The sequence below is a fragment of the Xenopus laevis genome, chromosome 7L (assembly GCF_017654675.1).
Source record: "Xenopus laevis strain J_2021 chromosome 7L, Xenopus_laevis_v10.1, whole genome shotgun sequence".
Lineage (NCBI taxonomy): Eukaryota > Metazoa > Chordata > Amphibia > Anura > Pipidae > Xenopus > Xenopus laevis.
In genome coordinates this window covers 108,489,506-108,507,801 of record NC_054383.1, presented here as the reverse complement: position 1 = coordinate 108,507,801, position 18,296 = coordinate 108,489,506, and the positions used below count along the sequence as shown (strand labels likewise).

General features: G+C 39.4%; 1 protein-coding gene across 4 annotated transcripts in view; it reads right to left on the bottom strand.

The window, feature by feature from the left end:
- Positions 1–1,300: 1,300 nt before the first annotated feature.
- Positions 1,301–18,296, bottom strand: part of lig1.L (ligase I, DNA, ATP-dependent L homeolog) — a 37,824-nt gene continuing 20,828 nt past the window's right edge. For 3 of the 4 annotated variants that reach the window (XM_018224347.2, XM_041568403.1, XM_018224349.2), the window contains exons 13-27: positions 16,028–16,104; positions 15,853–15,944; positions 13,554–13,653; positions 12,279–12,364; positions 11,574–11,689; positions 10,558–10,653; positions 9,560–9,670; positions 7,737–7,808; positions 7,155–7,299; positions 6,980–7,062; positions 6,381–6,533; positions 5,018–5,071; positions 4,095–4,238; positions 3,018–3,110; positions 1,301–1,813 (exon numbers count right to left, since the gene is read on the bottom strand). In XM_018224347.2, the coding sequence (XP_018079836.1) occupies positions 1,736–1,813; positions 3,018–3,110; positions 4,095–4,238; positions 5,018–5,071; positions 6,381–6,533; positions 6,980–7,062; positions 7,155–7,299; positions 7,737–7,808; positions 9,560–9,670; positions 10,558–10,653; positions 11,574–11,689; positions 12,279–12,364; positions 13,554–13,653; positions 15,853–15,944; positions 16,028–16,104 (1,500 nt within the window). In that variant the 3' untranslated portion in view covers positions 1,301–1,735. 4 annotated transcript variants of the gene reach the window in all.

Here is an 18,296-nt window from a genome sequence, read left to right as displayed (position 1 = left end):
TCTACTAGGAGAAAATAAGAGAACTAGTTGTGAAACAGTGTAAAAAAAATATAGCAAAATACAATGTAAAAGTTTTCTTTCAGGACACACAATGCACTTGGAAATGACAAACATAAGCACTGAAGGCAAAATGGTGTATTCATTGGCTTAAAGATGTGTTAATTGGTTCCTCTGTACAGGAATGGGATCACTTGTCCTAAATCCTTGGGACCTACCAATTTCCACATAAGGGGTATTCCCAGAGTATTTGAGCATAACACTGCCTCATTTAGTTAGGCACGAGAAACAGGGTTTCCAAGAGTGAGTTGTGCTCACCTCAAAACTTTTAAAGACACTCACATGCTCAGTGGGCTCCGGGCAGCTGTTGAGAAGCGAAACTTAGGGGTCGCCACTAATTATCCAGCACAAAATGAGTTTGGCCTGTCATATATGCTGATGCTACAGGGCTGATTATTAAATTCTGATGCTAATTGCACTGGTTTCTGTGCTGCCATGTAGTAATTATCTGAATTAATTACTAACCAGCCTTATATTGTGACAATTATATTCTATGTGTACTGTATATTGTGAGTGGGTCCCTAAGCTCAGTAAGTGACAGCAGCACAGAGCATGTGCAGTGAATCAGCAGAAAAGAAGATGGGGAGCTACTGGGGCATCTTTGGAGAAACAGATCTTTACTGCTAAAGGGCTGTGGTTCCCTTGGGCTGGTGTAAAAGCCAAAAACATAATATACAACATTTCTAGCCTAATTCTTTTGTTAAGTTTTTGTTTTCCTTTACTGACACAGTACATACAGTCATAGAAAAAGTTTGTCGAGGGTCAGATGAATTCAACCCAATATCAACAAATTCTTTAGGATAATGTTCAAGCATCAGTCACAAAGTTGAAGTTACGCAGGGGTTGGATATTCCAACAAGACAATGACCCTAAACACACTTGGAAATCTACAAAGGCGAGAGAAGTACAATGGAATGGCCGTCACAGACCCCGACTTGAATATCATGGAAAATCTATGGGATGATGTGAAGCAGGCTGTCCATGCTCGGCAGCCATCAAATTTAACTGAACTGGAGAGATTTTGTATGGACGAATGGTCAAAAATACTGCCATCCAGAATCCAGAGGCTATAGGAGGCGTCTAGAGGCATGTTATATATTAAAAGGCAGTTGCTACTTTGAAAGCTCAAAACTGCAAAGAGTGTTCCTAAACTTTTTCATATGACTGTAAGCTTTTCAGTGCTTGTATGTGTATGCAGTGAGCTTTCTAGTTATGTACAAGCCAATACCGCTCAATGCATATATATCAATATAATTAGTATTTATTTTCTTATGGCTTTTAATATCACAATATTGTAAAGAAGAACCATTGCTTTTCAAGTATTTCACAAGTCTAGTTCACATAGCTGTTATAAAATAGAAGACATCAGCAATGTAGCAAAAAAAAAGGCCCAATTCCATCGTCTTCACTACTCCAAGGCAACACAATAGGTGGGGGAGGTTAGGCAATGACTTTTGTTTCTCAGGTCAACATAGAAATGGACAGTAGAGACAGAATCGAGGGGTTTCCTGAAATGCTTCAGAGAATGAATGGTAATATATAGGATACAAGCTAAGGCTTTCTTATTGATGGCTGCTTTACATACCAACTGAATCCCCTGGACTTGAAAACACAATTGTTCAATGTGGACATTACAAAGAAGAGAAAAAAAATAAAATAAAAGTGCTGATGTGTAATTCTAGTAAAAATCCTCCTCTGCCTTCTCTGTTGAACTTGTGTTTTGGATTTGCTGCTGCTTTCTATAAAGATCTGCAACCTAAAAAAAAGATAGAATTAATATATTTATATAATATTCATTCTTCACTGAAATGTGCTTTATTTCCAGTATGAACACGCCGAATGCAGTTTAATCCACCATGAAACAGCAAGATATTGGTAGATGGGAAAGAGGATAGAACACGAAAGGGTTTTATGAGGTCCAAAACTCTTTTTGGATTAAAAAAAAACAAACTGAATTTCTTGGGTTTTTGTAAAAAACGAATTTGTAAATAATTTTTTTTGAGATTTAATATACCCCGAAGCTGGAAATAGCTTGAATCTGAATATACTGTCGATGTCATGTAGAAGTCAATGGCAGAGGTCTCTTGAACCATTTGAAGATGTTAAAGGGGTTGTTCACCTTCAAATTAACTTTTAGTATGTTGTACTGATATTCTGAGACAATTTGCAATTGGTTTTCATTTTTTATTATTTGTGGTTTTTGAGTTATTTAGCTTTTTATTCAGCGGCTCTTCAATCTGCATTTTAAGCAATCGGGTTGCTAGGGTCCAAATTAGCATAGGAAGCATGGTCTGATTTGAATAAGAGACTGGAATATGATTAGGAGACATGAATAGAAAGATGAGTAATAAAAAGTAGCAATAATAATAAATGTGTAGCTTTACAGAGCATGTGTTTTTAGATGGGGTCAGTGACCCCCATTTGAAAGCTTAGAAGAAACCAAAGAAAAAGGCAAATAACTCAAAAACAATAAAATAAATAAATAATGAAAAGTTACCTTAAAGGTGAACCACCCCTTTAATAGCCTTCATGATATTTGTTTGTTTTTTTTTTTGGTGGGTTAAGCTCGAAAAATAGATTTGAGTTTTTCCCGCAGAAAACTAAATTAATTCGAGTTTTTGGATTCTTCAACCTGAATCCACTTATTTCAGTTTTTTACATTCGAGCTTTATCTTAAATTAAAAAACATTCGAGTTTGTGAGTTAATTCGAGGTATAAAAACAACAGATGAATTCCAAGTTTGGAAAGACAAGTGTTTTTGTAGACTGCCTGAACCTTTCATTTGTCAGATTTAACACATTTGCCCAGAGAATCAGGTTTGGGGCTGTGTTGACAAAACCAACCAAAGCTCTCCAAGAAATCTGTATGGTCAGCTTTAATCCTGCTTGAGAGAGAGTTCCTATAGCCAGATCAAGTAGGAAAATGCAAAGCGAGTGAACATTAACACAGGCAAAACATACCTGAAAACTGTTTGTGGATTCCTCTGGTTTCTTATCATCTCTGATACGAACAAAACGAGGAAATCGCAGAGAAATTCCTTTCTGGTCCTCCACCTGAAAAGAAATTTGATTAACTGTACCAGTTAAAGGAGAATTAAACCCTTAAAGAAAAAAAACCTGAGATTGGGAAAGACAATGGTCATTTTTCCAGTCAGATTTGCTGCAAATACCAGTGCAGTATAGATAGAAAGGTCCAGCCAGGCAGGAATTTAGTGCTGCAGTCGTTTTTGTTTGAAGTGCTGTTATCTAAGGGGCCCACAGCACTTTACAGCAGTGTAGGCTGGTATATTCCATGTAAAATAAGGGGGTAAAAAGAATGTGCTCAAAACTGCAAGATGTGTGGGTGAGAACCAGAACTGTAGAGTCAGAAGCAATTTTGGGCATCTGGAGTAGAAGTCGCCATAAATGTACCTACTCCGACTTCAAATACAAGCACTGAAAATAATCAAATCCGATTTAAGAGCTTCTATGAAGGAGAATATGGCAGAAGTAATTCTGTTTGTAAGAACAATACATTAGTTGATTTTGGATTGTATTTAGCAGCTACTCTACAGTTATATGGCAGGTTCATATTAATATACAAGCTATTTTAGGTTTTCCAATTGTTTTTGCTTTATGTAGTTTTGATTTAAAATAACCAAAGGCTGCCGTTTATATTTGAGCGATACAGTTAGCATGCCCTGATAAAAGCTGTGCATTTGCACAGGTTACATAACAAATAACAGATAAAACACCATTGTATTGGACATGGCCTGTTATGTGCTTGTAACCTGGGCCTATTCTCAAGAGCTGCCCCCATGGCTACACAGCAACTTCTTTATATAAACTATAGTAGTCTTTCTGAAGCAAACCAGTGCAGGGGAACAGTACATTATATTTTTATTACTTTAATTCACTTCATTTTCAGTGCTTCTGTTCCAAAACGGAGTTGTAGTTGTAGTCAATGGTACCATAAAACAAGCGGTTTAAGGGTTTATGTACCAACTCCACAGCCTTGGTAAGTACACAGCAGAACAAAATTTGGTACATACAACTTACCAATCCAAGAGCTGCCTTATGTACTGGAGAAATGGATAGATCAGCACACTTAACTTCCCAGACTTGGACAGGATCAAACCAGTGATCTGGCTCTGTGGCACTGTCCCAGCGGTAGTAGCTCCGTGGATTTTTAATCACATGATCCTGGGAAAAAAAGATAAGCAAAATAAACATCACCACAACTAGGGTTGCCACCTTTTCTTAAAAAGGGGGGGGGGGGAGAACACAGAGGTGGTCGGTGCCGCAAAAGAGGGTGGATCCACGTAACCACAAAAGGGGGCAGAGACACAAAGTGCTGCAAAAGGGGGTGAAGACATGTATCGCCAGCAAAAGGGGCAGAGCCACAAAAGGGGGTGGAGCAACATCACGCGATGGCCAGAAGGTTGCAAAAAGTTGTGACCGAATTGGGGTTGGGCAAGGTTTTTTTTTTTGTTTTTTTTTTTAAGGTATTACAAATTACCAGCAACTACATTGCCGGTAAATTTGTAATACCGGCCCGCCAGGTGTTTTACCAGCTAGGCCGGTAAAATACTGGCCGGGTGGCAACCCTAACCACAACAGGGGGGCAGATTTCCTATGCACTAAATAAAAAATACAGACTTTTCAAAATTATAAAGACATTATAAAGAGGTAAGCCATGCTAAAATCTGTCACAGGGCTCTGTCAAATAATGCTTTTTATTGTCTGGAGATCACAACATGGGAATGGCCACTAGTAGCTTTGGATTTGGGATCATCTCCAAACACAGTAGATACAGTACAGCAAATCATAGATGTGATTAATGAAAAAAATGAAAAGTTAAGATGCATTAGGCATTACAATGAACTAAACATCAAACAAAGTTTTGGTATTTGGGTACAATAAATACAGTATAGTTCGGCAATGTCAATGGACTAGGGGTTACTATGTAAAAAACTTTATACCTTCAGGAAGTTGTAATGCTTTTCCAAGTCGTCGTCTGTAAAACCTGTTCCAATCTGAAAGACAATTGTTTTAGTAAGGAAAGAAAAGAATAAATCTTAGATAAAGTGATAGCCTGTACTGTTCAGCAATCAAGTTCTAGGGTTCAGTTTATATGAGTCTAAAACTGGCCATAGAAGTGCCAAGACTTTGTTTTAAACAAATATTGATATGTGTATGGTGTCCCACCAATCCAAATGAGTACTATGAAATTGGACAGTATGGGAATCAGGCAGGTTTGATACGGATTTGCAGACCCCACCATTCCATCCAGGGAATAGTGCATTGGCAGATGAGTGAGAAAGAGCCAATGCCATATAGTATGTGACCCCTCCTATTCTCTGTTTGGCCTTTAGGCAGACCAGATTGGCTAGTGTATGGCTGCTTTAAGGCATTATTGGAATCTACCCTCTTTTACACAGCAGTGGAACCAAGAGTGTTGTTGCATACAAGACAAGTATACACAGTAATTCCTCCCAGAGCACTTTCTGTTAATTTATTGTAATTTCTGTAGCAGGACAGCTTCGTAGGCTGTAACTGTAATGAGGAAGAAAATGTGTTAAACGAGCAGCAAAGGTCCAATAGACGGGGGTGTCAAATGTTAGGGCACCAATGAAGGATTGTAATAACTTACCTAATACAAAAATGCACCGGCCTGGGGTACTTGTGAACGAGCAATCCTCTTTTTCCCTTCTTTCTTCAAGCAGGTGCATGTATTTGCCACAGGATTTTGAAGAAAGAGGATTGCTCGTCCTCAAGTAACCTGGCCCGGTGCAGTTTTCTGCTAACTGGAACCACAGGGTATCAGGTAAGTGAAAATTTTTTCGCCATGTTTCGGCGCAGAAATGATGCCCATAGACTTTAATGGGAGAGAAAAAAAAATTTGCTGGTCATCAAAAAAAATTTCACCCATAGACTTTAATGAATTTTCGGCAAAGCAAAATGGGTTAAATTTGCCCATCCCTAATTACAATGCTTGGGGAGGGAGAGTTGCACTAACCCATAGATTGGACCTTTCCTTCTAGGAATATTACACCTTGCAAATAGAGCATATTTTGTCTCTATGCTTGTTTATTGTGTAAGAAGGACTGTATGCTTTGTCATTTATTTCCATGTGCAGTAAGGTGGCAATTCATTTAAACATTGTCATCTTATGATCTCCTTTTGTTCTGGTGTTTAACAGTCACGCTATTAGGCTGTATTTTCTTATTAAAAGCAACAGACCCTACTTTGCAAAAGTAAGCTGTAAAGTTTGCTAAAAATTAAACATTTCACAAGCGCTCCACAATCTTGGTATCTGCACACAGCCAAGATACCAATCCTAACCTTGCAGATGGTCTGATATTCCTCGCTTTCTTCATCGTATGACGCAAGTAAGAAGCCTCCATAGATACCAGTTCTTTTCCCTTTCCCAAGGTAAGCTCCAATAACAACAAGATCCAGAGTATCACCCACACCTTCCAAGTAATCCTTCTTTAACTAAAGAGAAAAATAATAAGGGCCATTAAGAAATATGTATTTATATCAAACAGTATATCTGGAACCAATCGGTGTGTGCTTTTATTGAATTTCTCTCTTCATAAAGATTATACGTAGTCCTTAGACAATTCGGGGCAGATTTATCAAAATGTGAGTTTAGAATTCACCACAATAAACTCCCTCACTTTCTATTCATTTCTATGGGATTTTTAGAATCATATTTATCGATGGAGTTCACTAGTTAATTAATATGCTTTTAAAAAGGAAAGAATAGAAAGTGAGGGAGTTTTTCTGTGGAGAGTTCTAATCTCACACTTTGATACATCTGCCCCTTAATGTCAGTGTCTACACAATAACTCTAATCACATCTTTACAGGACAATGCTCGTATGTTAATAGTGTCAATAGTGGCTGTGCATCGTATACATAATTATTCATTTTGCTCACTTTTAGCCAATTGTGAGATCTCTTTGCAATTTCATATGTAGCGTCTTGCTCCAGTGTCTTCACCATAAGTCCTTCACATGAATCTAATTTTCAGAAGAAAGCAACAAATGTTATTTATAAAGCTACACATCTCCTTTAAGGTTTTTTACACATATGCTATTCTAATAGTGTGTACCTTTAATAGACTGATCAAGAAACTCAGAAATTTCATCTGTATTTGACTTATCCATATATGTAGCAAACATGAACTGCCCTTCAGTCTCCAGGAACGACTCTCTCAAGAGCTGTCGTCGCTTAGCAAATGGCTCTTTCACTAGGGACTAAGCAAAAATAGAACTCAGTGTCTTACACTAATTAAACACATACGCCATGGATCTTGCACATTCCCAGCAGTGTAAAACAAGGACGCATTTTAACAGGATGATAAGAATGTAAAAAACACTCCTATAAACATTATATTATTTTTAAGGTAAGAATGGATATTTCAAAGCAGCCTTGACAAAAAAACAGGAGTTGTACAGGGATTTTAGGACAACATATTGTTATAAGAGGAAATAAAGCATGTGATGTGATCTTACAGCAGAAGATACAATAGGAGCTTGGCAAGGCTAAAGTAGCCATTTACACCAGCAATACTTTCAAAGAAACCAGGCTTGGCACATTTTGATGTTGCTATTAGACTGATCTACAGTGAGGATAAAAATGAAGTGAGCAGTTACCCTTTAATTGGTTAAATTTTTTTCTCTAAAAGACTCACCTCTCCATTAAGGTAAAGCATGTCAAAGGCATACACACAAACTTGCACTTTAATCTCTGATGCATCCACATCCTAAAATAGAGGAACAAAGTTACAGTTGGTTATAAAGCACAGCTACCTTTGCACTTAAAGGAGAACTAAACCCTAAAATAGGTATAAAAATGACATATTTGATATAATTAATTTATTCACCCGATTTAAGTTTCAGCTTCTCAATAGCTGCAATGATACAGGACTTGTCACAGGGGTCACCATCTTGGAAAGAGTCTGTGACACTCACATGCTCAGTGGGCTCTGAGCAGCTGTTGAGAAGCTAAACGTAGGGGTCGTCCTAATGATACAGGACTTGTCACAGGGGTCACCATCTTGGAAAGAGTCTGTGACACTCACATGCTCAGTGGGCTCTGAGCAGCTGTTGAGAAGCTAAACGTAGGGGTCATCCTAAATTATGAAGCAGAAAATGAGGCTGTCTAATATAAACTGATGCTACAGGGCAGGTTATTAAATTCTGATGCTAGTTGCACTGGTTTCTGAGCTGCCATGTAGTAATTATCTGTATTAATTACTAATCAGCCTTATATTGTGACATTCCGATTCTATGTGTACTGTATATTGTGAGTGGGTCCCTAAGCTCAATAAGTGACAGCAGCACAGAGCATGTGCAGTGAATCAGCAGAAAAGAAGATGAGGAGCTACTGGGACATCTTTGGAGAGACAGATCTTTAGTGCTAAAAGGCTGTGGTTGCTTTGGGCTGGTACAGAAACCCAAAACATAATGTACAACATTTCTAGCAACTTCTTTAGTTAAGCTTTAGTTCTGCTTTAAGATGATGAAGATGCAGAAATAGCTCCTGGTGTGACTGTTTATCAAGATAGATGCATGCAAATGAAATTGGGGAACATTTGAAACTTTACAAATAATCAAACAGGATATAAGAAAACAAATCACTGTATAAAATTTAAATTCAGTATACTGCATGCATCTAAGAACTATGCAGGCTTGCACAGTAATCCCAGAATGCACAATACGGTCAGCCATTGGTATAACTAGAAGTTACTTTGCCCCACAGAAAAGTCCTTATAGGGCCTCCCCTAAACATTCGTAATAAGAGCCTGTTTCATGTACAGTATATTTATGCACCTGCTGTCATCAGCAAAGAATTGTTCAAAATGTACAGAATTTTAATTAGTTTGTCTTGCAATATGTACGGTAAAGGCATATATCTTGACTACTCTCTCTGATTTCACTCCAACAAGCATATTGCTTATAAAAAAAGGTTTGAGGTGGAGCTGGGCTTTGATCATCAGATCTGATATCAGGAACAAATAACATTTTCACAAATACAGACAAGCATGAGGATTGTGTTTATAAACAAGTACCTTTTATGAATGTGCAATGATTGTAACCCTTTTGTGGTCTTTAAAACTCTGCTAATAAGAGAATTCGGGACTGGAGAATACTAAATGGCTTTATTATGCTCTGTTTGACAAAAGGGCCCTTGACAAAATGGCCCCTATAACATTAGTTACAGGTACAACTCACAGTGTGACAGGGTGCTGGCATGGCAGACGAGGCCAATTATAAAAGAGATGCCAGAGAAATGCCTTGAAAAGTATTCCCTTGTTTCAGCATTTAACAGATTCATTACAACACTTAGGGGCACATTTATCAAGGGTCGAATTTTTAAGGTCATGTGAGTTTTTTTTTTTAAACTAAATTCAAATAAACTCGACGATAAAAAGCAGTCAAAAATTCAAATTTGAATTTTCAATTCAACCCTTGATAAATCTTATAGTATCAGCAGACTTGTAAAGTCACAGACCTTTCTCTTTCTAGTAGTCAGTACTTGAAACGGCTGAATTTGTTTCTTTTCTGCGTCCCAGGCTACAGCTTCCGTATCGAGGATACAGGATTTGACACTTTCTTTTTTAATCTAAAGAAAAAAAAAAAAAGACATTTACAAAAATAAAAACAACAGTTCAGAAACAAAATTATTTTAGCTGTATTTCCCTCAAATGTGCTTTGCTAACAAAATAAAATCACTGGCAAAATCATAACAAAGGTTGATTTTCATTTATTAAATAATCACTTCTGCCTATAGAATACAGTGGAACCTCAATTGTACATCCCCTGATTTTAAGTTTTCCCTCATTTTACATTGTTGTTTTGTGGTCTAACCTATATCTTTATGCATAATACATTTCCCTGATTTTACATTTTCCTGGATTTTACACCACTTTTTTCTGGTCCCATGAAAAATGTAAAATGGGAGTTCTAAAAGCATGTTGAGAGCCTATAAAATGTTTAGATGCCAATACTAGGGATTGAGAATTGCAAATGTTTTCATTGCTAGCAAAAGATCACAAGCTGCCTCTATTGTGGAAATTCTAAGTATGTTCAATGTGTAAGCTTAAAGGTACACACGCCCACCGAGAGATTTATATCCTTCAAATTCACCAAAAAATTCTCCAACTCCAGTTGCTCATGTCACCATTCATGAGCCCTCCTGCATACCTAGAAAGCAACCCATAAGAACAACCTATGGGACATATGTGCATCAATTTCAAGAACAAGGCTGCTGTAAGTCCAAAAAAGCAATAAGAACATCAGAACGTTAGCTGCTATTGAAGCATGCAAATCTTGTAATTTTGGATCACCCTTGCAATAAACTCTGGAATGGGCTAAAAGCCTGCGAACTGTTGCTCCTAATCCACAGAATTTGAACATTGAGTAAGCAGTTTAGTATGGCAGGTACCAGAAACCTCTCAAACAGTACAGGCAGAGTAAACATCAATTGAAACAATCTACTGTAGGAATTACCTTAGGAATTCTGCTGATGATGTCAGGGTATTTTGTGGTGTTGTTTTCTTGGTTTCTGCTGTATACATGTACTTCCCCATTTTCCAGAATATGTATCTACGGAAAAAAAAAATCTCAGCATATAATTCTGTGCATCATGCAGAGATCTGGCCGACTAAAGCTACAGTTTGCTAAAGACTGAAGGAGATAAATGTTTGAAAGCGTTTGGTTATTAATGGACAAGCCCAAAGCATATGGAAAACGTCTGCAGCTGGGAAATTGCAGCAAGGACATAAAATATCTGGATTTCGTTCCATGGCAGGGAGTCTTTCTGGGTCTATGTAGAGCGGATAAGTTATTTTGCATTGAATGATCCTGTCCCTAGAGGAGACCAGGAAACTATAACAATTTCCTGGAGCTTTCTCCCAGTAACAATCCCAACTCTAACCATTTAAAAAAACAAAAAACAAAAGATGTACATTAGAATTACTAAACTGAAAAGCTACATGCTACATACATGTTAGCATTTTGAACATGATCACCCGATCAGGCTTAAAAATTTATACCGCTAGTAGGATTAAAAAGTAAGCTGTGGTACACACTATGAACACACTATACAATTTGACTTAAAGGAGAATTAAACCCCCCTTTAGCCAAAAGTCCCCACTCGCCGCCCAGCCTGCCTCCCCTCTTAACAGAGTTAGTGCAGCGGAGCTTACGAGCACCATCTGCCGGCTCTTCCAGTTCCTTTCGGCGCATGTTGCGAACCGGATGATTGCTCCAACTGCGCATGCACCAATAAGGCACTCACATTGCAAAGAACACCGTAGCACTGAGGATGGCGCCCGTGAGCTCTACTGCGCTGACTCTGCATGTGCGGCCAGTATTTCTAGAGGGGACACAATTCAGGGGTATGGGGGGGGGGTCAGTGGGGACTTTCGGCTAAAGGGGGGTTTAGTTCTCCTTTAAGGTGGTTATAGATGCACCAATATCAAAAGAAACTACGCAAATGGCAAACTGCAAATGTCTCTAATTACCTGTGCACGCTCCCCGTCATATTTGTATTCACAAGTAAAGGCAGCTTCATCAAATCGCTTCAACACTTCCCCAATACCCTTGGTAGGATGCGCCAACATTGGTTTCAGAGGGATACCTAAAAAGGGAATTTTAGCATTGAAATGTATAACAAATTAGAATCTCTTCTAAAGACTACAGAACCTTAAAGGATGACTAAAGCCTACAAAATAAATAAGATCCAGGCCTTGCAAGTTTTTAACAGGAGCTCACCATCACAATATTGCTAGAGCATCTTTAGAATGTCAATGACATGAAAATGAAAAGCTAACCTTAGGGGTAATGGGAAATCACCAAGCATATAATGATCTTAATAGCCTTCCTGACATTTAAGATTTTTTTAGGGAGAAAAACTCGATTCGTAAGAATCAAATACGATTCGAATTTTCGGGTCGGAACAATTCAATCGAATATTTGACACACATTTTTTGTTAAATAATCTCCCAGTTGTGAGTATATTTGAATTAAAAAAAAATTCACATGAATTCGAAATTCAACCTTTGATAAATGGGCCTCTAAGTGTAATTCATTAATATTGGAAAGCTGAATTAAAGTACTGTAAACAGATATTAAAAATATTGATGCTTACAAAATTGTATATTATGCAGAATGAACAGGAAACATTTTTGTTTTTTTAGAATGACATGCCTATAAAAAATTAGCTTTACCTGGAGTAAGTCGGCAGTGTTTTGGGAGGTCATCAATACCATGTTCCAAAAGAATAGGAATTATGGCATCATAGTTTGGCAACTCACTATGACAAAGAAAAGAAACCATTTGTTTAAACATAAAGAAACACCTTGCAAATAAATAGCAGGTCAAGCTTGGTAAAATATGAATTATTTTAGCAGTAAGCAAAATGTCCTGCACACAGTCTAAACCAGGGGTAGGCAACCAGCGGCTCCAGAGCCTCATGCAGCTCTTCATCCTGCTTGCTGTGGCTTCGTCTTGCGGCTTTGCCTGTCCTGTCGTCTATACAGCCCTCGCATCTGCTGGCGGCTTCTTGAGTGTGCGACCGCGGTAAGCTAACGGTTAGCTTACTGCGGTTGCACACTCAGGAAGCCACCAGCAGGTGTGAGGGCTGTATAGACATCGCAGGAGTGACAGGCAAGACCGAGCTGCAGCAAGATGATTCATCATGGTCCTTACTGTGGTCACACACTCAAGACAAGAGAAGGAAGATCAGCATAGAGCTTCAGCAACAGAAGGCGCATTAAACAGATGAGAACACTAGCATTTAATAGGGCTATTCAGTGTTTAATTTATTTCAAAGTAGGCCTACACACACACACGCTGCACTTCTGTTTGTTGTATTCTGTTGTTGTAACAGTTACAATTAAAAAAAGGTTAAAACTTTTAAAAGTTTATAAGCTGGGTTATGTTTTGCGGCTCCAGACTATTTTTCTTTAGTGGAAGAGGGGGCAAAATGGCTCTTTTGATAGTAAAGGTTGCTGACCCCTGGTCTAAACACACAATTTTATTGGCATATTTGCATGTGCAGTATTAATATGTATGAGTTGTTATACGGCTTTCTCTGCTGAAATCATTTCAAAGATGTATAGATACAAATGGAGCAGTGTTTCCCTGCATGATAGCATAGTGTTAGAAAGAAATAACGTTCAAGGAATTTTAAGGTACAGCGGGCAGATTTTGGGAATTATACCTGCCACCTTTCACGTATCATTACATGTTTAGTGTTATGACAAAGAAAAATGTGCCAAAATGCATAAAATCCACCTTGTGTGATAGGTCTGGATGGTGCACTTTTTATAACCCAAAGCCACTATAGCAACCAGCACCGAGGGAGGAAATGCAGAGGTAGGTGGACATCTGATGGCTTCTGGTACAGATGTGTGCAATATAGGTGTCTACATATACATAGTATACCGTTTTCTGGACCCCTGACTGTTACACACCCATTGCAAGCTTTAAAATAAACTAACCAAAAAGTTTGTTTCAAGATCATTGCTTTCTCTTCAATCCAGGATTTCCTGGAATCTGCACTCATTCCCTTTCCGGCATCCATCACAGTAGGAGGGGCATCTAGAGATAAATAAACATTATATTGTTTAGGGGTGTTCATAGAGTTTGACATCTGTTTTACAGTCTGTGCTATTTTATTGCAAGTTGGGGAGAACAAGATTTTTTTTATACTCACCGTTAAATCTGTTTCTCTGTGATCAATAGGGGGACAAAGGGACGATGGGGTTAAGCTCCACTCTCCAGGAGGCAGGACACTTACTACTAAATTTGTGGGCGTGCCTATGCGGCTTAACCCCACACTCTAACCTTATAAATCAGTTGTCACCAAGAGTGCTCCAACAGGAAAAAATAAGTAGTATTCATAACATGTAGAAGGTAAATCAGGGATTATCCCATAGCGACCAATATTCACTATTAACTTCAGGACGGGAAGTCGTGATGGGGACTTAAAGCAGCCCCAGAACAGCAGGGAGGGAATTGAATGTAGAATTGACCATTACTCCAGTACTGAATGAAGCACCTTGCTCCCCAATTGATGCTTCAGCTGAAGAAAACGTATCAACTCTATAGAATTTTGTAAACGTGTGCATGGAGGACCAGGTAGCTGCCCTGCAGATCTGGTCCATTGAGGCTGAGTTGCGCCACGCCCAGGAAGCTTCCACTGCTCTTGTAGAATGGGCCCGAACCCCTTCAGGTGGGGTCTTTCCTTTGGACAGGTAAGCTTGACAGATGGTCTCCCATAACCATCTTGCAATGGTAGCTTTCGTTGCGGCATGACCCAGTCGGGGGCCAGTTGGTAGCACGAACAGTGATTGAGATCATCGAAAGGACTTAGACTTTCCAAGGTACCATCGTAATGATCTAACTACATCTATGTTGTGTAGCCGTCGTTCTTTATTATTGTTCGGGTCAGGGCAGAGAGAAGGAACTACAATCTCTTGGTTGATGTGGAAGGATGATACCACCTTGGGAAGGAGGAATGGAACCGTACGTTGGAAATGAAGGATCAGATGACAGTGCACTTAGTTCTGACACCCTTCTGGTTGATGCTATTGCCACTAGGAACACTACCTTCCAGGTGATCCACGTGTCAGACAGATCACAGCGGTTCAAACGGTGGATCAAGTAGAGCTTCAATAACAACATTTAAATCCCAGCCTGGCATTGGAGGATGATACAGAGGAACCACATGTGCCACTCCCTGTAGGAATGTATGTACAGTGTCATCCAGGGCTAGTTGGGACTGGAATAGGACCGACAGAGCTGAAACTTGCACCTTCAGAGAGCTGAGCTTTAGCCCTATCCAGAGGCCGCACCGTAGGAACTCTTGGGCAGGTCTGAATGATTTTTTTTTTCTTTGGCACTATGAAAATGTTGGAATAGAACCCTAAGTTGTCAGCAATGGTGGGGAGGCCCTGCAGGGAAGCCAGGGACTGTTATTTGAATGGCCCACAGGGGTTCTGGTATATCAGTAACAGTACTGGGCCCCTGATCCTGGGAAGTACCCTCCATAGCAGATTCTTTGATTGTGCTGCTGCTTGGCTTGTGGTACCACCTGGATCGGATACTACCCCCTGCCCCACTGAGCAAGATCTACAAAATGGCCCTGTCCTCCAGGCAGCATAATTTGGCCTTTAATGCAGGCAAAAATGTGACCTGCGCTGTTCTGGCAACCCTCCCCCTGCCCTCGTGAATAACCCAGCTGGTCTGCCTTCTGCCATGTGAAGAGTGTAGAAGGAGAGAGTGAGGAATGCCGGCAGCGTGTTCCGACATCCATCCACTTCCACCACCCCTCATGTCCTAACGCTGAGTGTGCTAAGGGAGAAAACTTCTCGAGTGATGAGAGGGAAGCCGTGAAAGAGAGACCGGGTAGCCAATCCAAATATCTACAAATTAATATTCACAAGTGCACAATAACTGGCCTCCTGGCTGGACCCTGCATGCTTACAAAAAAGTTAAAAGATAAAAAGGTTTAGGCGTGCAACACTGCAACCTCTGCCAGAACTTCCTCAAAGGAACAGGTAGTACAACATTGGTTCAATGTGCTTGTGCAGAGCATACATTTAACAGGCAAAATAGTATGGTTTAAGTAAAACAATTAATCGGACATTGTACTTTTGTTTCATGCAAGCACAATCTAAAATCAGCAGTCCGATTCTCGGTCCACATTTATCTGGAGGATGAGAATCTGCCCTGTGTGGCATTAGCATAAGCCATACCACTGTAGAAAAATAAGTTCTAATATCAAACCGAACTCACCTCGCCCAGGAGGAGTAAGGCACACTGCCTGAGCAATTGATGATAACACTGACTGTTCTGCAAGACCAATTCGAAGTTTTCCTCCAAGAGATCTAGATAAATAAAAGTTATTAAATAATGCAAACGAAAATTAGGACGTACTATAATTATGTTTACTAATGCAGAAGTAAGGTACCTGGCAATATAACGTGCCTCAGAATGCCTGCAGGCTACAAACAGTCCTTTAATAATGTCAATTTTCTTATTCATAGACTGGGGAAAAAAAAAAGTATAGTTACAAACAATTCACACAGATTTATTGATTTCAGATATATTTACTGTTTTTGAGAACTGGGAGAAAACATATTGTATACTGTACTATAGCCTAATAGATTTTAAAGGATCGACTCCTAGTAGGAATGCACAGTACGAGATCCATTATCCAGAAAGCCCTAAAATTACAGGAAGGTCATCTCCCATAGATTCCATTTCTGCAAGCAGATCTAGGCCCATCTGGTCACCAAGTGACAACTGCAATGCAACAATGTGGCTCTTGTTGTGTCACATCAGAAAAGGGGAGGGGGAAACATGAACAACTTGAGTACAACTAGGAGCAATTATCTAACCTTTTAAATGCTCGAGATTATATTAATAGGGATACTGTCATGGGAAAACATGTTTTGTTTTTTAAATTTAAAAAAACGCATCAGATAATACTGCTGCTCCAGCAGAATTATGCACTGAAATCAGTATCTCAAAAGAGCAAACAGATTTTTTTATACTTAATTTTGAAATCTGACATGGAGCTAGACATATTGTCAGTTTCCCAACTGTCCCCAGTCATGTGACTTGTGCTCTGATAAACTTCACTCACTCTTTACTGCAAGTTGGAGTGATATCACCCCCTCCCCCCCAGCAGCCCAACAACAGAACAATGGGAAGGTAACCAGATAACAGCTCCCTGACACAAGATAACAGCTGCCTGGTAGATCTAAGAACAGCACTCAGTATGCCAAGTCCCACTGAGACATATTCATTTACATTGAGTTGGAGAAACAACAGCCTGCCAGAAAGCAGTTTCATCCTAAAGTGTTGGCTCTTTCTGAAAGCACATAACCTGCGAAAATGACCCGAGGTGACTGCCTACACACCAATATGATAAATTAAAAAAAATACACTTGCTGGTTCAGGAATGAAATTTTACATGGTAAGAGTGAATTATTTGCAGTGTAAACAGTGTCATTTAGAAATAAAAACAACAGCATAAAAACCACGACAGAATCCCTTTAAGCTTTCATTGAGAACATACAGTTATCCTACCAGTCTCCTATTTCTGTCAGCCCAGCAGACAGACCTCCCTGCATTGCCTCCTTAAAGGAGAAGGAAAGGTACATTTTAATACCTATCTCTAAGTGTTGCTTTTGCACACCCTTCCTGGACCGCTACACTTTCATGGCCCAATTCTGTCTCCCGCACTTGCACTGTGCCATAGAACTTTTGTCCTGTAACTTTCTTTGCGGCCGCCATGTTGGCCCTCTACGCGTCACATCCTGTGTCAAGTTTGCATGCACCAAATTGAATCCTCCCCCACACACACACATCAATACCAAAGCATATTGTTTGCGTTGCTGCATCTCTCCGTGGAGTAAGTTTTAAACTGTCCACCAATGTATTAATACTAGAGCCAAAACGCTACCTACCCTGTGAAATCTGAAAGCGCTCTGACCAAAATAAATGCAAGATATGCTAAGGAACTATTGCGTTGCTATAGCAACCTGTAGCGATGGCACTGCAGCATGAAGGGGAGGAGAACCAGAAGTCAACGATGATGTTGACTCGCACCACATGACCGGTTTATCATCGATCATATGGGAGAAGTAAAGTGGTGTACTGCACATGCGCAGGGCTTGCGAAATTACTACTGCACATGTGCAAGCCCTGTTACAGCCTTGTTGGATACCGAGAGGGATGTCTTTGGGATCACAAGAACTTATCAATATTTTTTACCACGATATTGAAATACAGTCTAAGGCAAAACGATAGAGGCAAAATTCTTGTAAGTAGCTCTCCAAAATGTGGACTATATATATATATATATATATATATATAAAACTTTGATTTTTACCTTTCCTTCTCCTTTAAGAGCATACTATGAGGATTATCCAAATTTCTCTGCCTGTATTTTGTATGCAAGCTGAGAAAAGTAAATTTGCTTCTATGTGTAGCTACACTGACATGCCTGTATGCATTCAGCTACACAGAGCAGATTTCAGGTAAAAAATGCAGAAGCATATATTTTCAGGCTGAAAACCGCTCAGTATAGATAATGACATGGAAGTTCCGCTGCTGTGTACTTCTGCCAGAGGGGAAAAAAAAGCACCTAAAACCTCCCATATCTCTCCTTTTGAATAATGTTACAGCGCAATGTTCTGATGGAAAGAAAAGGGGTAACAAGTAAAAAATGT